Source organism: Triticum aestivum, chromosome 7D, assembly GCF_018294505.1.
Source record: "Triticum aestivum cultivar Chinese Spring chromosome 7D, IWGSC CS RefSeq v2.1, whole genome shotgun sequence".
Classification (NCBI taxonomy): Eukaryota; Viridiplantae; Streptophyta; class Magnoliopsida; order Poales; family Poaceae; genus Triticum; species Triticum aestivum.
In genome coordinates this window covers 617,104,551-617,126,567 of record NC_057814.1, presented here as the reverse complement: position 1 = coordinate 617,126,567, position 22,017 = coordinate 617,104,551, and the positions used below count along the sequence as shown (strand labels likewise).

The 22,017-nt window shown below is 42.5% G+C and overlaps 1 protein-coding gene across 1 annotated transcript; it reads left to right on the top strand.

Moving 5' to 3' along the window:
- Positions 1-1,501: 1,501 nt before the first annotated feature.
- On the top strand, positions 1,502-10,223 carry LOC123169508 (uncharacterized). Its single transcript, XM_044587381.1, has 3 exons — positions 1,502-1,795; positions 7,032-9,237; positions 9,785-10,223. The coding sequence occupies exons 1-3, from the start codon at positions 1,575-1,577 to the stop codon at positions 10,166-10,168; spliced, it is 2,811 nt and encodes a 936-aa protein (XP_044443316.1). The 5' UTR covers positions 1,502-1,574; the 3' UTR covers positions 10,169-10,223.
- Positions 10,224-22,017: the final 11,794 nt, after the last annotated feature.

The following is a 22,017-nucleotide window of genomic DNA, read 5'->3' as shown; positions in this document are numbered from 1 at the left end:
AAGGAACAGTTCAAACTTGGAAGTATAGCCTAACCTGAAAGACGACTATACCCGTACCTAAAACCATCTCTAGATGATCCTAAAAGACGTTTGCCTGCGATCACGGCAATTTCTTGGCAAAACATAAACTAAGACGGATTTTGTGATGCTTGCCCACTAAATTTGTTATTTTTAACAAATATAAATTGTCACAAAAAAATGTTCGTTTTGCCATGTGCACGCGTACCGTCCTAAAATTTTGGTTTAGCTCCCCTAAATTTCACATAACTGATCTCTAATACGCGTTAGAGGAGTAAAAAATTTACTCCGCGACAACCCCGACCCTTCAACATACTCGGCGCCCATTGTTGGAATGAAAATCCCCCTCCACTACTCGACCTCATCAATTGCGACCCCGCCCAATCCCTACTGCAGCCCACCTGAGCATCCCACGTCCCAACAGGCGCGCCCCCGCATCCAATCCGGCGCCACCCCAAAGCTCAAATGGCCATATTCGGCAGTTGTATGTCCACGCCGCTGATTAGAACCGCTGATCCATGCCTCCACGCACAGCCGTTCCTTCACCTGTCACCGTCGCGGGCACCACAAAGGAGGAACCCATGCCGTGAGGCAGCGATCGTGGGGGACTTGTGTGGCCGAGATCACGGACCATGAATCCCACTCGCGCGCATTTGGATTGGCCCCTACCAGTTTGTGGCGCAAACACTGCCGACGTAGGACATTCTGTCGGTGCGCCTCCAAGGCTCGTCGGCATGGCTCAAATTCCCCTTCAGTGTTGCCGTGCAGGATTTGGCCCCCATCGATGGTCGAGTGGCCTCCCCACGCGAGATGTGGCAGGACCTGGAGGCCCGTGAGCGCCTTGAAGCGAAGCGCACCGACCAGGAGTACATGGCGGGGCTCCGCCGTCGGTATCTAGAGCGCGTCGAGCAGGAGCGCCGGCAGTTCAAGCTCTACAAATTGGGAAAGACCGATGGAGCCGAGCCGTCGAGTGCATCGGTCATTGCTCATCGACCTTTGTTCTATCGATGGTGACAACTCCAGGTCTGGCGGCAGCAGCAGCGGCAGTAACGAGACGTCAACAGCGAGCCAAATTGTGAGAAGATCATGGCCGAGGAGGACCAGGTTTCTTTAGTTTTTATGCGATTTTAGTTTAGATTTCGTTTGTGCTACTAGTTTGAAATGAGTTTAAATTGAATTTGATGTAATTTTGTTTATGATACTATTTTATATCGAGTTTCATGGAGTATTTTGAATCAAATTTGCATGAATTTTTTAATGAGTTAATTTTCAGTGAACAGCTAGGAATTGCTAAATGTTAAGCAGTAAATTTGAGGAGTTAAAGATAAGAGCTCATATATAATATAATAGCCTTACTCTAGTAGAAATGATCGATACGTGGGCACTAGAGTAATCCGTGTTAAGTAAGAGTAGTAAGTTGACTGCACCCTTAATTAAGGCGAGGAAAGGATCCACCCGTCCGGGGATGTGTACTAAAACGGTAAAACCAGATCTGACGAAAGTTGCTACAGCCACCATTGCTTCACAGCACTGACCTGGTCAGAGCTCAGCAGTAAATGCCCGGCGAGCGGCAAGGAAGGTCGTTGCAAGCTAGCATGAGAGCTGAGAGATGGCTCAACGCCTTTGTCCGGATGATTGCCTTGCTAGAGAGGGTGGGTAACGCCCTCGGTACCCTGGCATTCATTTGGGGGACGGTGGTGGTGCTCGGCGGCTTCGCGGCGTACCTGGGCACAGATTTTTGGGTCGCTACTGTGATTGTCTTCCTCGAGGGTTTCAGGTATGTAATCTTTCATTTCTGGACAATATTTACTACCTGAAATTTTCCGGCAAGTAATCGTGAATGTGACATGTATTGTTGAAAATGCTATTACAGCTTTTGTTTCTGTTGCGATTTTATACAATGGCATTTTAGTTATGATCCAATTTGCGCGTGTGTGTGGGACTGTGTTCCAGGCCGTGATATCCTCAAGAAAACGTTAGGTAGACTAATTAGTTGGATCCGCCATCCATAAATTCAAAACAGTTTCTTGTTTCAAAATATTCACTTTTCGCATACCATATCTCAATGGATTAGTGTAATGTGTAAGTCGACTATAAACGATTTCTTGTAACTAGATTTGGCATGGGTGTTTTGTTTTCATCAACAGCTCCTCGCATACTTCTTCCTCGTCCAATCCTCCTCTCCACCCTCCTGATCTAGTGCTGGCCAAACAGCCTGCTGCTGCCACCAGCGCGGCGCACCGCGTGCACCTTGCTGCCCCTATCCTTCCCACCTAAGCCCCCTACCATCCTCTCTGACACGGGCAGCCCACATTTCACCCCGAACCGTCAAGCATGAGACTCGCTCACGCCGTCCACGCCGCTGTGATGATGTCCCCGTCTCTTGCTTGTTACTGGCTTCAGCTCGCTGGGAAGCCGTGGTGAGCTCAGCCTCGAAGTTTTGCACTTTCTCGCCGTTACCAAGCAAAATCGTTTGCTATTGGTAAGTTGCCTGAAAACGAGGGGAAATAGAATCACATGGTTTGTATCTAACATCTATCTTCTATCCATTCTATTATATATTAAAAGTAAAATATGTGTTCTACTTGAGACACTACGTTGGTTCACCTCGTCAAAATTATCTTAATAGTTGGATTTCTAATATAATAAACCACATCCATTGGATTTACATAAACACATCTAAACAGATTGTACCCATAAGATTTACATAATTATACCTAAAGAGACTGCATCCATTAGATTGACATAACCGTTTAAACATATAATAACCATTACATTTACATAAGTATGCCGCAACACATCATATCCACTGGACCTACATAACCACATCTATTAAACCAAACCTGTTAGATCAACATAATTGTACTTAAACAAATCACAAGATCTTCATTATTGTATAGAAATAGATCATAACAGTTAGATCTAAATAACCATTCTAAAAAATATTAAATGTGCTAAAACTTGATAAATATAAAAAATATAACTAATAAATGTTGATATAAAAACACAATCGATATATCATCACAGCTACACATCAACATATAAGAGTCCAACAAAACCGCTTGACGTCTTTTCCATTTTCAGGCAACTTACCAATAGCAAACGAGAAAAAAAATAGAATCACATGGTTTGTATCTAACATCTATCTTCTATCCATTCTATTATATACTAAAAGTAAAATATGTGTACTATTCGAGACACTACGTTGGTTCACCTCGTCAAAATTATCTTAAGAATTGGATTTCTAATATAATAATTCACATCCATTGGATTTACATAAACGCATCTAAACTGATTGTACCCATAAGATTTACATAATTGTACCTAAAGAGACCGCATCCGTTAGATCGACATGACCGTTTAAACATATAATAACCATTAGATTTACATAACTTTGCCGCAACACATTATATCCACTAGACCTACATAACCACATCTACTAAATCAAACCTGTTAGATCAACATAACTGTACCTAAATAAATCACATTCGATAGATCTTCATTATTGTATAGAAATAGATCATAACAGTTAGGTCTAAATAACCATTCTAAAAAATATTAAATATCCTAAAACTTGTTAAATATAAAAAATATAACCAATAAATATACCTAAAGAGACTGCATCCGTTAGATCAGAATAACTGTATAAACATATAATGACCATTAGATTTACATAATTATGCCGCAACACATTATATCCACTAGACCTACATAACCACATCTATTAAATCGAACCTGTTAGATCAACATAATTGTACATAAACAAATCACATTCGATAGATCTTCATTATTGTATAGAAATAGATCATGCAGTTAGATCTAATTAGCCATGCTAAAAAATATTAAATATGCTAATACTTGATAAATATAACTAATAATATTCATATAAAAACAAAATCGATATATCATCACAGCTACACATCAACATATAAGAGTCCCAACATTAAAAAAACATATAAGAGTCCCACTTCGATACCCCCCCCCCCACCCCCCCCATATCGATCTTGGTTATACTCGTTGCTAACCAGCAACACGAGCCATTACGCCAGTACCCACTCTATGATACAATATTCGAGTTTGACATTCTTGAGGGAAAAAGTCCGAGTTTTCTGTCACTGTTTCATTTTTCCTGCTTGTTTCGTTTTTGTTTTTTCAGTTTTCCTTTTCCTTATCTTTTAAAAAAAATGCTCGTGCTTTTAGGTCCTAGTTCAACCTTTCAAAAAATACTCGTGTTTGTTAAAAAAAAATTCCAAAAATACAAATGTTCAAATTTGAAAAATTGTACATAATTTTTTTTAAAACATGTCTATCAAAATTGCTCGGAATATCGAAACAGGAAACAGTTTTAAAAGGAGCAGACAAAATGTTGAACACCAACATTTTTTGAATTTTACTAACTTTTGTTCAAAAATACTAACAAATTTGGAATATAAAAAACAAATCATAAAATATGAAAAAATAGAATCCAATTTTTTTAAAAAATCTCCAATTTTTTTGGTATTCACGTAGAAAATATTTGAAAATAGGAACATTTTTTCAATTTTGAAAAAAACAATTCAAGTGCATAATTTTTAAATTTGTGAAAATTTTGTTTTTAAAAAGGAACATTTTCTGAATGTGTGATGAAAATTTGAAAACAGCGACATTTCTTGAATCAGTGGAATTTTACATATTCGCTGGCACTTGGGCCGTCCAACAGGAGTGATGTCGTCGCCTAGTATGCCCAAGGCCTAAGTTTTTTTTTTTGCTTCTTTTTTCGCTAATTCATTTTCTCCTTTTCAAACTTTTATTATTCTTTTTGAAACCGGTTCAAAATTTTGAGATATGATTTGGAACAGCAAAAAAATATTTTGAGTGACTCTTTCAAATTCATTCTGCCTTCAAATATTTATGAAATGATTTTTAAAAAGCATATACTCTTTTTCAAATTTATCCCTTGGTATTTATTACTTATGTTAAGCTTAAAATAACAATTATAAATACCTATTGAAACATAATTTTAAATATTTTTTCTTCAAACATGGCATGAATCCTACCATGGGCATGCCCACCTGCTTGCAAAAGTTGGGTCATTTGAAAGATGTACAAATATAGATCATGTTCAACGGAGGATGTTCGGGTAGGGCCAGAAGGCTCCGTCTGAGAGCACGTTGTTTCTTGACATCCTTGGAATGACCCTATTTTTTACATGGCCTTGTATGACCAAAATCAAGGCGCCATGCCAAGTTGTTTGTTTGTTTTTGTTTTTTTGACAAGTTTTGCATTTTCTGAAGTTTCCTCCGTCCAAAAAGGCTGATAAATGGCCGGACGTGTCACAACTTGCATATGGTATGGGAAATCATTCAAAACTGGCATGTATGCCTATCATGGGCATGCCCACCTACTTGCAAAAGTTGGAGTCATTTGAAGAATGTCCAAATATAGACCATGTTCAATGGAGGGTGTTCAGGTAGGGCTAGAACGCTCTGTTAGAGAGCATGTTGTTTCTCGACATGCTTGAAATGACCCTAATTTTTTACATGGCCTTGTATGATCAATTTAAGGTAGAATGCCAAGTTGTTTGAATTTTCAACAAGTTATGCATATTTTCGAGTTTTCTCGATCAAAAAAGGCCGATAAATGGCCTAACGTGTCGCAACTTGCATACGATGTTGGGAATCATTCAAACCTGACATGGATGCCTACCATGGGCATGCCCACCTGGTTGCAAAAATTGGGGACAATTGAAGGATGTTCAAAATAGACTATGTTCAACGGATGGTGTTCCAATAAGCCACAAGGCTCCGTCTCAGAACATGGTGTTTCTCGGCATCATTGAAATGGCCCCAATCTTCCTACATGGTCTTGTATGACCAATTCAAGGCACCGTGCCAAGTAATTTTATGTTTTCGACAAGTTTTGAATTTTCCAAATTTTTCTCGGAAAAAATGGCCGATTTATGGTCAGACATGTTGCAACATGTAAATGTTGTCGTAAGTCATTCCAACCTGGCATGGATACCTCATATGTGTGTGCCAGTCTGTTGCAAGAAGTTGGGGTCATTTATCCATCGTCCCAAAAAACACCAGCTGAGAAGAGTGTGACAGACTATGCTAGACAGGTGCATCCGTAAGCATGTAGTTTTTCTTTTCGAATGCTTCTGTTATTTGTAATTTTTGTCATTATCAATCCACCTGAATATTTTCTTATGTGTGAGTCAGTTTTGTTTAAATCAATAATTTCGGAATTTCAAATTATGTATGGATATTTTACAAACTTGACACATTTTTCAAAATTCTTAACAAATACCCAACAATTTATGAAAATTTTGAACAAAAATTGCAATCCATGTACTTTAAAAAATTTATCAACCTTTTCTGAAAAGCAAGCATTTCTTCAATTTGTGAAAAACAAATTCTAAAACGGGAGTATTTAAAAAAAATCTAGAATTTGTTTTATAATGTAAAGAATATTTGAAAAGAATAATTTTTTTGATCAGGTTTCAGAATGAATAATAAATTTCAAAAAGGAGAAAAATGAATTAACAAAAAAAGAGAAGAAAAAAGTTAGGCCTTGGCACAATTAGACAACGACATCGGTCCCGTCGAGTGCCTATTGTGCCCGCCCAAGCATTCAAGGATTTTAAAAAGTTCATCTATTTTGAAAAAAATGTTCATAAAATCGCAGATTTAAAAAAAAGTGACTTCAAAAGTTGCAAAAAAAAGCTTGAGAAATTGCAAAGATTCACAAATTTCTGAGAAAGTTCACGAATTGGATTTTTTTTTAAAGTTCAAGCATTTAAAAATACAAAGAACAACTAAAAAGAAAAATCAAAGAAAACAAAAAAAATCAGAATAAAACATAACAAAACCCGGCTTAGAAAAACCAAAAACCAAAAAACTATCTAGTACCGGGTTGATATTTTATCAAAAATTAATCAACTTTGTAGTTATAATCAAACTACAACGAACTTAATACCAAATAGTCAATTTCCTCTTAGCACTCATTTTTGACATGTTTATGCGTATATGCAGGGCATTTAGCCGGGAAAGCAGTTCGGATGATCAATTTTTATTCAAGACTACAGGAGGCATCAATCTCGAAAGAACGGGACTAGGTACTAGAAGTGGATCTCTAAATTATGCAAATGCAGTGATAATGACAGCTTGCATGTTGATGTTGCCTGCTCTTGAAATCATTCACTATCGTAGCTCAGTTCCAGTGCTCCAAGATAGTGATGGTGTTTTTTTGCTTATGTTAGTGGTGACAACGCATAAGCTGGGGTTTTACACACTTATTGGATACATTAGCACGAACAGAAGCCACATACTGTTGCACTTTATTCCGGCAGCTTCTCTCCTACTTGTTTGGGTTGGACACCGCTATTTAGAAGGATACTGCTTGGATTATTGTGGATTTGTTTATCTGAATCACAGGCTAATTCTTCTATGGTTCAGCATCTACATTTTAGCGAGGTTTGGATCGCCGGGAGATGGTTGTCCATATCACAGAATGGTTAAAGTAGTAGCACGACTATTCCGTATTATATTGCTTGGTGTAGTAATTTGGAGATTGTCAGGCTGGTTTGGGCCTATGGGCTTGCTGGCGCTGTTAAGCCCGTTGGTGCTAGGCAACCTACAGATTCCAATGGCTTTGGCACGAATCATGTTCTCATATGTGTGGCTTGTCACCAAGGATATTGAAGTTCATGAGACGAAAAACCAAAACGTCATCCGAGCAGTGCAGATGTTGTACATAGTGGTGATGTGTCAAGGGATACTCTATTGTTTGGCGTGCATACTGGAGCCATTATCTTTCTTGCAACGGAGATCACTGGCCCTTGATTGTAAACTCTCAGATAAGTTGGGGATGGAATCTATTGATCTCTACTACGAACAAGCCTTTGACACCTTCTTGAAAGAAAGTGTGTTCGACAGTACAAAGAAAGTGGACCTTGCCACCTTTGCTGTGGACTCCCTGAACCCCATGGCATCACGGGACAGGAAGCGTGCTGCTGTCCGAATCTTGGCCTCCTTTCTGCAGAGTCACGCGACCTCCAGCACCAATGACACAAATATTATCTCTCTGATCACCACCTCCACCGATGCCGTGACCACCTTGATCAGCATGCTGGAATGGACAGTCACAGAAGATGCAGATATCAGGCTATTCGCCACGAAGGTCACTGCTCAACTTGCTCCGAACCTACGGATCATCGGTATTCCCGGAACTATGCACAAGATATCTTTACTTCTTGATGCCCAAGATCAGCCGATTATACAGAATAGTCCTGCCCAGATTGTGCTTGGAAATGGAGGCAACACAGATAATCAGCAAAGCACCAATGCTTCTGCAACAGTGGACCAAAACAGAAGAAACATTGGTAGACAACAAACAAGAATGCGCAGTGCTTTAAGTTTTTTACGGCTGGACATTGAGGGAGGGAACGCGCCAGAAGTGCCAGGTCGCTCTCGGATTTGCAAATTCTTACTTTTTCTGATGGAGGAGATATGCAAATTTGGGGAACACATCGAGAAGCTGTTGTCGATTCCACACAAGGAATCCGAGGATAACGACTCGCTCCCTGTACTGGGCATGCAAATCCTTGAAGGGCTGGCTCATGATATCCACAACTGTGCAGAAATCAGCAGAGCTACAGAGCTCCTCCCGAAGATAATAGAGTTCATGAGCTTTGTGCCTGGCACAGTGGTAGAACAGCGACAAAAGATTGCCATGTCATCACTAAGATTAGTTGCCAAGCTTGGAAGCATCAAAGGAAAAATCGGCATAACATTGGTACAAGATCTTTCTGAGAATCCCTTGCTGATTGGCAACCTTACCGAGATTTTGGAGCTAGAGGAAAACTCTAACCCTGAACAAGTGAAGCTGGCGATGGATATCATTGCCAAGATCGCGGTGGATAAGAAAACAAGGCAAAAGATTTGGACAGTACAAGTTATCATTGACAAGCTGCTGAATGCGTTTCTTCTGGATGATGAATCGTTAGCACCACTGGCAGGGGAAGCACTCGCGATGCTGGCAACTGAAAGCCCAGTCCACTGCTCTGGTTTGTTGGTCAAAAGGAATTACGAGCTTATCAGGGATCTGGCTGACAAGCTTCAGCGTAGTCAGCATGTATACCCAGCAGCAAGTCTACTCCAAAGGTTCTGCGAAAACTCGACGCAATTACTGCTGGCGCATCAAGATTCAAGGGATCGCTTGTCATCTACCTTGACAGTGGTGAGTCCTTTGAATCTGCTAGTACTTTTGAGTTCCTTAAATACATGTTTTGCATTTTAGTATTGTAGTTAGTGTTTTTTTTTGTATGCACTGTCATTCCGAATTTCATGTGGTCACCATTTTCTTACAAATAGCTAGTTCCTTCCACGGTTGTGCCTCATTTAAACTGACATGTCAAATTAAAATGATACTCCCTCCGTCCCAAAATAAGTGTCTCAACCTTAGTACAACTTTGTAGTAAAGTTAGTACAAAGTCGAGACACTTATTTTGGGACGGAGGGAGTAGCTATCAGGCACTTGGATGATCAGAACAAGAGTGTTGGCAGATAAGAAAGCCTGCTAGTTAAGAAAATAGTTATTACAATTTGTGCCCTTTCATTTTGGGCTACTGCTAGTGGCTAATTAATGTGCACGGCACTCGAATTGGGATACACGTGCCAGTTGTTCATACACTAGTTAATGTGTTTCATCGTTGTCCAATTGATAACTAACCATGAGTAATAACATTAACACGTAAACTGACATTTTCGGTGTATCGTATATGTAGGTCTTGGGAAGAATAGTGGATGTTGAGGGCAAGCAGATGGAGGCACTGATCAGCCTAGCTTCACAAATCTGCAGTGCAGGCATTACCCCTGTACTGAACTCTTCTGCAAATGCTGTGCCATTTGTTGAGAAATTGGTGCGTGAACTCAAGGCCCGCAAGATACCAGGTGCCGATGAATTTCCAGATATGAGGAGGCTGCTGGTACAGCTCACATTATCCATCGCGGAATACTGTGATGGCTACGCATTCATCTTCAAGCAACACGGGATGATGGATGTTCTTTCAAAGGTGGAACAGTACATGGGGTTGGTTTCAGAGGAGCATGGAGCTCTGAACGACAAGGTGGCCAGAGCAAAGGGGCTCATCGACGCCGCCACAAGTTAACATGTTCACGGTGAACAAGTGCCATCTCGTTGGTGCTTGATTAGTATCCGTCCACTGTTGCATGCAGGCACAGACGGGCTATTTTTCCTATTATGATCAGTAAATTGTAGTACATGGTGCCCCTCTGTGGCATGGACCAACTTTCTTTGATCTGTTTGCAGTATTCACTTGTTGCCCTCTGAGTATGGACCAACTTTCATTCATGATTGCGATAGCAATTGCCTATGTGTGGTTGCTAGCAATAAGCCGCAGCACACACATGCAGACCATTTCTTTCTGCACTTTTGGTTGCGTACACATGAATTAATGCACATGTACACAATACGACTGAGTAACATGACATTTCGAATCTTACTGTTTATGGATGCCCTTCAAATTTTCATTTCACCAAGTTGGCCACAGGTCATGGTTTCTACTTCCTCCGTCCCATAATATAAGAGTGTAGTGTCAAAAACACTCTTATATTATGGGACGGAGGGAGTAGCATGTAGGGCAGTAGGGGTCATACCATCTGGCCGCTTTGAGGTGGTCAGAACTCAGAACAGGGACCGCAATCGCAAAGGTTTTCTTCGGATGAGATTTGGTAAGCCATCTGTTCTTTGACCTTCTATGCTACTCAATCATATTGTAATTCACTAATCTTTGTACTCAACGAGATAACACCAGACCACTGAGCGTTGCGCATAAGCGTCGAACGGTGTATCTCTTGGTTGTACTGGCCTTGGCTGTTAACAAGCAGTTATGCTGCTTCGGTTGTCAATGGGACTACAAATGATGTGAATAGAACTTAATTTAGACCTTGCACTTGGCATTGGCAACGGGGCTTCACTCTTCGGTATGGCTCGGAGCAAGATTCTGAACTTTCTTGCTTTCCTGTATCGATTGTGAAATTGACACTTCATTTGATCTCCCCTGTTTGTTTGAATGCAGGGGCGGGGGAAGCAGTGCAATGGCTCCAATCTGGAGCTGGCTTACTCAGCTCTGCCTGCAAGCCCTGGTGGTTCTTTGTTCAACTCGAGACCGCCAACAGCATAGATCCGCCACTACTGCCTTGGCTCGCCGTCGACGGCTTCCGGCGACGGCGTAATTGGCCATAGACAGCGCCCAGTTTTTAGCACCTATGTCCACGACAACAATCCATTCCGAACTATTAGCCTCTGTCAGAAAACGTGGGAGTCTCAAACAGAACAATTACATACATTGACAGCTGGCCCAGATCGAAACTGATCCTCCCCCTCCCCCTCGCGTCGCCTCCCCCCAGGCGGCGCCAGGGGCCCCAAAACCCTAGCGCCGCCAGCACCTTCTTGCCGCCCCTTCCTGCTGCCGCTGCCGCCGGCGTGGGCCGCGGTGGCGGCGGGCCCGGTGCCGAAGGTTTCTGGGCGGGTGGATGCGGCGGATCCCATCTGAGGCGGCGGGGGCGGCTCCTCTCGTGCGATCCAACGGCGGCGGCTAGGACGGCGAATCCAGGCTGTGCGGCGGGGGCTGGAGCACCATCGCCAGCGGAGCGGCGGCCCTGCATGGACGGCGGCGGTGGCAGCGCCCCATCCGGCGGGGTGGGCTGTCCTGGTCATGATGGTGATGGCGGTCACTACGGATCCAACGCCCCGTTTGGATCCGTCGCGGGGAGGCCTTCCGCCGACCGGCGGCGCGTGGAGGGACCGGTGAGGAGATGCCGGATCTCCGCCGGAGTACCGACGGCGACATACGTTTTCGTGGCGAGGTTCCGCTCTGTTCCAGCCAGCCACGAGGTCGGGAAGACGTGGCTTCCGGTGAAAATCGCGCCTAACTGCGGTCTTGGCGGCCGATGGCGGCGTCTCAGACGTCGTTCCCTTCTGGAGGCATCGTCGTTGCAGGTCACATCAACCTGATCGGGAAGTTCCGGTGGAAACCCTAGATCTGGGTATACCGGATCGGACGATGAGGGTGCCTTCGGTATCGTTCTCCCTCATGGGGGCATCGTTTTGGAGCAAGTGCTGGTTGGAGGGGACAAGAGGAGGAGCGGTGTTTCCTCTGCTCCATTGATTCTTGATTCGGAATTAGGGACTCATGTATCATCTGATGAATCCACTTTCTTTTACACTTCTGTATCTTACTCTATGAAGGCGTCGGCGGTAGTTAGACCGGGCAAGGTTGATGCAGCAGTACAGCTCTGAAGATGGATTGGTGGCAGGTGGCTGCGGCGGCCTCATACCCGGCAGGCGTCCTGGTTGAGCAGCACGCCAGACTGATGGGTGCCCATACCCGGCAGGCGTCCTGGTTGGGACCTCAAGTCTTAGATGTTAGGTTTGGCTGCGAGGTCTGTTTGGTATTAGGCCAAGACTTTCAGCGCCCCTGCATCAACTGGATAGGGATAGCGACGGATGTTGCTTAGTTTGGTGGCTTTAGGCTTATTGTTGTATGACTCTGTAAGGTCTTGTGTCAATAATTAATAAAATGGCCGTATGCATCGTCCAGATGTAAAGGCCGGGGGTCGTCCTCTTTTTCTAAAAAAAAAACATACATTGACAGCTTCAGTTATTTTTTCACACAATTTTGATCGAGTAACTTTCAGTGATGCCCTTTACGGGAAAAATTATGTTAGTGAACTACTGAAGGAGGCGATGCAGATCGTCTTAAGAGTATTTTGAAGTCCATGTGTCACCGGAATAATTTGTTGCATTGCCCAAGTTTCTGGTTCAGGCACTCAGTTTCAGTAACAGAGTCAGTTTCTAGAGTTCTCTTGTCTAGACTCTAGGGAAATATTTCGGTATCCTAAACTGCGCTGATGCAAGTTAATTCAACTAGTAGGATCATTCAGGTTTCAGTTTAGGTATATAAAGAGCTGGATTTCAGTTTCAGAAGTACTCGGATTGCATTTTACGTGATTATGTATGAACTGTGGCTGCAGCATGCATCGATCATGTGACCAATCATTCAAAAAAAAAAGATCATGTGAGCAAGTGAGCAAGACCGTAGATGGAAGGTCACGCCCTGATGATTTCCAACAAAAAGCTGAGTACTGATCGACAGACAGGGCATCTTCGCATGTAGCTGAGTAAGCTTTCGTCCCTCAACTCTTGGCAGAGTCTAGTTTTAGTCCCTCAACTCCGAAACCGGACAACTTGCATCCCGAACTACTAAAACCGGACAACTTGCAAGTTCAAGTGTTTTTTTTTCAAATCCGCGTACTTTCTATAAAAGTTCATGAATTTGAGAAAGTATACGGATTTGAAAGCAGTACACAAACATGAAAAAAGTACGCAGATTTGAGAAAATTATGCAAACTAGAAAAAAGTATGCGAATTTGGAAAATTATGTGAACTTGAAAAAGTACGTGGATTTGAAAATAGTGCGGATTTGAAAAAGGTATGTGAATTTGAAATTTTTACGCAAACGTGAAAAAGTACAGAGATTTGGAAAAAGTACATGAATTTCAAAAGATTCACAGATTTGAAAGATATACACGTGTTTAAGTCAGCACCGGTCAAAACCAGGGTGAGCCAGCCCCAAAACCGCTCAAAACCGAGACCAGGGATGAATTTTGTCCGGTTTCAATAGTTGGGGGTGCAAGTTGTCTGGTTTCGAAGATGAGGGACCAAATCTAAACTCTATCAAAAGTTGAGGGATGAAAATTATACTTTTCTCAATAGGAAATGGCAAAGAGATTGATCGAGAACGAAGGAGCTGGAGCAGCTCAATTCATCCATTAATTCGATAATTTGCCCAAAAGGCTACAGGGAGCTTATATCCACACGCTTACAGCCGGCCTGCCTGGTCAACGCATGCAACACAAAACCAGCGCAGGCCTACCTTTCCGTCACGGTCCCAGGCGTGTCTGGGACCTGCCTGTGAGACACACGCAGTTGGTGGAGGCTCATCCCAGATTGCAGCATTGGGAAAACGATTCTTGAGCACATAGAAATCTTCCCAGGTAGCACATTCTACTGGAAGAGATGAACACTGAACCAAAATTTGCACAGTTGCAGCATTACCTTTCTTGACCATAAGGCGATCCAAAATTGCTTCTGGCTGTGGGGCATTTTCTTGCAGTGTGTCCGGAGATGGTAAAGTAGTGAAGACAGGAGTATACTTTGCCAAGAAGGGTTTCAGTTGTGACACATGAAAACACAGGGTGAATGGCACTAGCTGCAGGCATCTCCAATTTGTAGGCGACCTCACCTATTCGTTCCAGCACGTTGAACGGGCCAAAAAATTTGAAAGCCAACTTTGGGTAAGGTCGATTTGCAACCGAAGACTCTGCATAGGGTTGTAGTTTTAACAAAACAGTGTCACCAGCAGAGAATGACCGGTCTGTGCGACCCCGATCAGCATAAGACTTCATCCTATTTTGTGCCTTGAGCAAATTTTCTTTGAGCATGTTAGTAACTTGTTGGCGCCAGAGACAACATTATGGGCAGCGGGAGCTTGATCCATAGATAGGTGAGGCAGTGTACCAAAATTGGGATCCATTCCATACAACGTCTTGAAAGGGGCGCATTTGATGGAAGCATGGTGGGAGGAGTTATACCAGAATTCGGCCATTGGAAGCCATTGGCACCATTTTCGTGGGCAATCATGAACAGCACAACGCAAGTACTGCTCCAAACATTGGTTGATGCGTTCACTCTGCCCGTCAGTGGCTGGATGATTAGCAGTACTGTAATTGAGCTTGGGGCCCACAGCCTGAATCAGTGCTCTCCAAAAATTGCTTGTGAAAATAGGATCTCGATCAGAGACTATCGTTTCCGGAACACCATGCAATTTCACCACTTGACCAAGAACAAGCTTCGCCACCGAGGGAGCAGTATAAGGGTGTCGGAGAGGCATGAAGTGTGCATATTTAGTCAAACAGTCCACCACTACCAGTATGACATTCATGCCCTCTGACATAGGCAATCCCTCTATAAAGTCCATGGTCGTGTCATTCCATGGCTTGATGGGAATAGGAAGAGGTTGTAATGTTCCAGCAGGGTGACATCGTTCACTCTTTGATTTCTGGCATGTGGGGCATTGCTTCACAAAATCCTCCACTGCCATTTTCAGGCCTGGCCAAAAGAACACCTTACGCACCCGCTGATAGGTGGCATGAATGCCAGAATCCCCCCCCCCCCACCCCCCACTGAGCTGTCATGCAAAGCGCTGAGAATCTTTGTTTGCAAGGACAAATGGTTGTCGATGTACAACCGCCCATTGTAACGAATCAAGCCCTTGTCCAACGAATAGCCACGTGCATCAGGGCTCTTCACGGCTAGCTGAGCAAGTAACTCCATAGCTTCAGAGTCCATATCATAAGAACTCAAGATTTCTTGTGCCCATTCAGGTTGAAAAATTGACAGGGCATTCATCTGTAGTAAGTGATCCACTCTGGACAAACAGTCAGCAGCATTGTTCTCGCTCATGCCCTTGCGATACTTTATCGAGAATTGCAAGCCCAACAGCTTTGACATTGCCTTTTTCTGTAGTTCAGTAGTGAGGTGTTGATCTGTAAGGGAGCACAAACTCTGATGATCCGTGAGTATAGTAACGGGTCCCCGCTGGAGGTAAGCACGCCGCTTGTCAATTGTCATAATTACAGCCATGAACTCCTTTTCATAAATTGAATTTTTACTATTTTGAATTTCCAATGCTTTACTCATATAGGCCACTGGATGCCCTTCTTGTGCCAAAACAGCCCCAACACCCGTATCACAAGCATCAGTCTCCACGACAAAAGGCAATTTAAAATGAGGTAAGGCTAGGACCGGGGTGTTAGGGTCAGTTTGGATCGTCTCCTCACTGGTTTGCCTGGGCAAAATAGCTGCCTGGACATCTCAGCAAAAATGCCTGGCCAGGCACGACCATGTTTTTAGGCTGCGTTTGGTTGCTGACCTGGAAACATGCCTGTGTGGATAAATGGCCCGGGCAGTGTTTGGTTGCTATTTTGCCTGGGGTTGGAGATCACCGTTGTGCATATGCTAATATATATATATATATATATATATATATATATATATATATATATATATATATATAAAGTAGTATATATAGTACCACATGGTAGTATATTAGATATGTGGGTTAACTACCCCTAAGTGGTAGGATATATATATAGGTAAAATGTTTGGGGCACCTAGGTGCCTCGGCACATAGCTGGATTTTCATTAATACCTCGTGGATTCAAACCCATTAAATTTTGCATGCAAGATTTTCCATATGTGATACTAGCACGCATGCATTTGTTTCCAAACAATACATGCATCCATAACTTCCGTTCCATGCATGATCGTCCTTTGAATCTTTTAAAAATAAAAATACATACCATAATAGAAACGACATGCTTGATATACCCAAGGTACGATACATGAAAATGATATACCAAAGAAATATACATCCCAAAAATGATATACCCGAGGTATGATAAAGAGAAATGATATACCTAAGAAATATTTCTCCCAAAAATTATGTACACCAAGATGATAATTAAGGTGTGACATACTCAAAAATTACATAGCCAAAATTGATATACCCAAGAAATATTTGTGAGTATGGAACGGTCATTCCACTTCATATGTAGGTTCGTACCCATGAGATTATACGTGTGTTTATGATACTTGCGCACTTCCACATGGACATTATATTCTATCCCAGCATAATAATGGAAAATATATCCTAATTATTGTATAGGCATATTTTCGTATGATATATTTATCATAGATATCACATACTCTCCACTATATATAAAGAACTGATGGAGATACACGATATGTTGGGCTCGATGAAAAAACATATACCCACATACGTATGGTCTCTTATTGTGGGTATATGATACCTTATAATTTTCTTAAAAGTCTTAAACATATGTGGCATATTATACCTTCTAATTTCTGAAAACATTTACATTGAGTCTCAAATTTCCGTATGGACGTTATATTCTATCCCCACACAAAAATGATGTTATATCCTAATTACTAGATAGCCATTTTTTGTATGATATATTTATCTTACGTATCACATACTCTCCACTATGTATAAAGAACTGATGGGTATGTCATTTTTTATATTGTGTGTTGTTAATTTCTAGGTATGTCGATAGTTTTGCTAGTTTTCTGGTTATACCAATCTTTATATATTTTAAATATAACAACTTTTTATTTTTGCGCTATATGATTGCTACGTGTGTCACATAAAATGGGTATATATTTTATGGAATATGGTTTATGGGTATATCAAAGTTATTTACTTTTATAATGTAAAATGCATTGGATATGACATACCCACAATATTTAAAATTATTTGTGGGTATTCGATTCCTTGGCATGCTTTTCTAATGTGAAAAAAGAATGCATTGCATTTTTGCACAATAGTTTTCTAATAGGTATCGGATAGTAAAAGCGGGGAAATGTTACAGCCACAATACAACTGTGGGTATGTGAAATTTATGGATATGCTTGAGATTTTTGGTCTAATATGTGAACTACGAACCCGCAAAAAAGTGAACTACGAATTATTCTCCTTGAACACATTAATACCATTTGTTTAAATTCAATAATATTGGAAAATATGTCCCACATAATAATACCATATACCTCCTATTATTATACGCATGAAAAATATCTCCATATACCTAAGAACATGAATATATACAAATCAAGAGGCATTTATTTCTGATTTCTCTCTCTCTCTCTCTCCTATTTCTATTAATGACTCAAAATATTCAACGTTAACTTGCATGCCATTCTCTTTCCTTTTTTCTACTACAGAATAATTCCCATGCATGGTGCGCATGAGCCTTATTTATGGTATCCAATTAGCGATTAATGTATTAATACAGATACCCGTTGGAATAGCACACATCTAAATGCAATCGAGTGGTGGAAAATCAAGGAGCCTGGGCACCTAGGTGTCCCAAACTGCCTAGAGACACACAAAAGCATATATATATAATCTGACTTTTCAAAAGCATAAAAAAGCCAAATAATTTGATAAACAAAAAATAATAATAATCTAAAGTTTCATAAGCATAACACTGAAGGCAAATGATTTTATAACTCTGACGATAAACAGCAACATTGCTGTTGAATAACCACAGTGCATTACATTTGATTAATACTCATTGTCCAGCACATCTGGAATGCAAGAGACACACAAATTATCCTTGTGGGATTAACATAACCAGAAGTCTAATTATGTATGCATCCTGATACTACCTAGAAACTTATCCAAGTCAGAAAGCAACACAGCTTTCACATTAGCATCTAATAATCATATCATGCATGCTGATACTACTTGGAAACTAAGCAGAAGGCTATAGCAAAATAATACCACCATCAGCACTTTTTTTGGAACTTTTCTTGTTAGGCTTTAGAGCCGCAACATTGGACGAGGAAACTTGACTATCAGTTGCAGCAAGAGCAGCCACCGCTTCACAATCATCACGATCTGTATCTAATTTATCCGAGTCATGACCTGTTGGACCCTTTGCTTCATCAAAGGTGGACATATCATTCATCATGTCATCTTTTACCTTATCATCATTGTCAGTTTCAGCTGCAGAGAAAGGGTCTTGCATAAAAGAGCCATCTACCGACGAGCCACTAAATAATTCCTTCAACTTGTCGTAGAACTGAATTGGTTTAGAGAGAATTCCACGATCATTGGTCTACATGAATTTTATTGTTAGTTCCACATCAGTAGTTGAACACTCGACAAATAGATAATTTGTATGAGATAATTACCGATAAGCCATCTAGAGTAGATTGAGAGAGCATCACTTGTTTGTTGACATCATCAAACCCACTGCCACTCTCATTACTATATCTAGCAACTAGCCCCCATGTCTCTTTATGATGCCTAAAGTGACGTTGAACTTGCTCGACACTATAAGAACAGCCATACTTCTTATTTATTGCTGCTGTGCAAGCAGCGTGATGCATCTTCTCGAATACTGCTATAGGAGGCATCTCAATCTTCTTCTCAATGTACCAGTCAAGAAGAAACTCTGACATAGCTACATGCCAATTTATAGCTTTTGCCCTTGCATTCTTGTCAACTTTGCATTCTTTCCCCTTACTGATCATATTGCTTTCAGCTTCATCCATTTTATGAACTACAAGATGATACATGACATAAGTAGTAATGACAGAACAAGGAAATAACGATAGCATCCATAACAAAAAAATTAATTGTCATATCAACAACCAGATCCATTACATGATAGCAGCATCCAGAATATAAATTCACTGCCTTGCAAATAACCAAATCAAGTACAGGATACTGTCACACATAATAGAAAATTATTGTCTTGCAAACAAGCCGAAAGTAAAACAAACTGCAGCAAAGGGAATATCAATGATGAAATTGACGACGCTCCCACATAGTATTTGCTAGACTGTCTTACTTTGCCACCCATTGACTATTGTCCCTTGCATTATTTGTTGCAACTCTAGATGACCTAGGTAGACTATTACACCAACGATCTTCATCATATATGATATTGTCGGGACCATTATCAAGGATCCAATTGTGTAGAACACAACAAGCTATGACAATCTTCACTTGTTTTCTAAATGGAAAGAATGGCTTGTTTGCAAGAATTTTAAAACGATTATTTAAGGTCCCAAATGCTCGCTCAACGGTTGTTCGAAGGGATGAATGTCGAAGGTTGAATAATTCCTGTGGCGTTTCTGGACGTCTCCCACCCCCGAATTCCTTCAAGTGGTATCGGACACCTCTATATGGCGGTAGTATACTAGGCCTTGCTGCATACCCAGCATCAGCTAAGTAATATTTGCCTACAACAAAATATGAGACGAATGGTTTTACTGCCTTATCAAAGTTATTGTACACCTAAAACAACTAATGTGTCGTGCGAACCTTCCGGCATTGGAATCCCATTTGTTCTGTTAAGGGCAGCCTTCAGAACTACCGAGTCATGAGTAGACCCCTCCCATCCATCAAGTACATAGATAAACCTCAAATAAAAATCCACAACTGCAAGGACATTCTGGGTTGGGTATGACTTCCGACCTCGAAATCTGTTAGCTATGTTCTCAGGGACAAATGCAGGGATGTGGGTGCCATCAAGTGCCCCAATGCAGTCCTATATTAATTACAAGGAGTTGTATTAGTCGAACAATTTGATGATGCAAACCAAAATGTCGAACAGATGTAACACTAGGTACCTCAAAGTAGGGGTAGAACCGACCGGGGCTATCAAGTATTTTTTGGTGGGTCTCTATTGACCTAAGCTTTATCATATCTTTCACAAGCAAACACAAGGCATTCAAGACCTCATGGAAGCTTTGGCTCTTGGGGAACGCAGTAATAATTCAAAATTTCCCTACGTGTCACCAAGATCAATCTAGGAGATGCTAGCAACGAGAGAGAGAGGGGAGTGCATCTTCATACCCTTGAAGATCGCGATGCGGAAGCGTTGCAAGAACGCGGTTGGTGGAGTCGTACACGCAACGAGTCAGATCGCGGTCGATTCCGATCTAAGCGCCGAACAACGGCGCCTCCGCGTTCAACACACGTACAGCCCGGGGACGTCTCCTCCTTTTTGATCCAGCAAGGGGAGAGGAAAAGTTGAGGGAGAACTCCAGCAGCACGACGGCGTGGTGACGATGGAGCTCGTGGTTCTCCGGCAGAGCTTTGCTAAGCACCACGGAGGAGGAGGAGGAGTTGGAGGAGGGAGGGGCTGCGCCAGGGGAAGGGGTGCGGCTGCCCTCTCTCTTGCTCACTATATATAGGGGGAAGGGGGAGGAGGAGGCGCCCTAGGGTTTCCCTAGGGGAGGGGCGGCGGCCACAGGGGAAACCCTAGATGGGTTTGGGCGCCCCCACCCCTAGGAAACTTGCCCCCCAAGCCGGGAGGGGTGGCTGCCCTAGGGGAGGCACCCCCACCTCTCCAGGTTACGTGAGATGGGGTGGGAGGGGCGCTCAGCCCCTTAGTGGGCTGATGTGCCCCATCCCCTTGGCCCATAAGCCCCCCCCCAAACGCTTGCCGGGGCCTCCGAAACCCCTTTCGGACACGCTGGTCGTCACCCGGTACCCCCGGAACAATTCCAGACTCCAATACCCTTCGTTCAATATATCGATCTTCACCTTCGGGCCATTCCGGAGTTCCTCGTCACGTCCGGGATCTTGCAGTATTCCCACGCTGCTTCGCTAAGATAGCGAGATTAAAAATATCAAGATCTCTAAATCCCCGAAATCACTAATTGAGGAGCGCTCCTCGCAACGATTAGTCGGGGAGCGCTCCCCGCGCGCCAAGTGTCATGCGCGGAGCGGTCGGGAGACTTTTCCGAGGCGCTCCGCGCGCGACACTTGGCGCGCGCACGACGTTTCCCGTGTTTTCCGGTTTCTGGTTTCCCTTTCTGGTTTTTCCTTTTTTCACTTTAGTCCTTATACTTTTAATGTTTTGTAAAACCTTTTGATCTGTTTTGAGATCTGTTTCTCTCTGGTGTGGGCGAACCGTCGCGGAGCACTGTTCTTTCTTTGCCGTTGTCTCCGCCCGTCGCGGCCGCCGCTCTTGTCGCGTGGTTACGGCGGTCCCTGTCCCGGCCGCCGCGCTTTTTGCCTGCTCTTACGGTGGTCCTTCTTTAGCGTCGACCGCGCTTCCCCGTTCGCGTGATCGCCGTTCCCAACCGGTTGCCTTCGTGGGTTCCCTGTTTCCCTTTTTCGTTTCTCTTTTTGTTCCCATTATATTTCCGGGATATGGAGATTTATGGGGTAGTTACGGGTGGGGACTACCAACACTATCAGATGTCAAGTTTCAACTGGGTTTTGTGGGATTAGTTCTTGATAATCATTGTGTTCCTTGCAGTTATGGCTTGTCCTTTTTGCCGTATGCCTGGTGGCCCGTGTTCTTCTGTTGATTCTTCTGTAGATGGGTT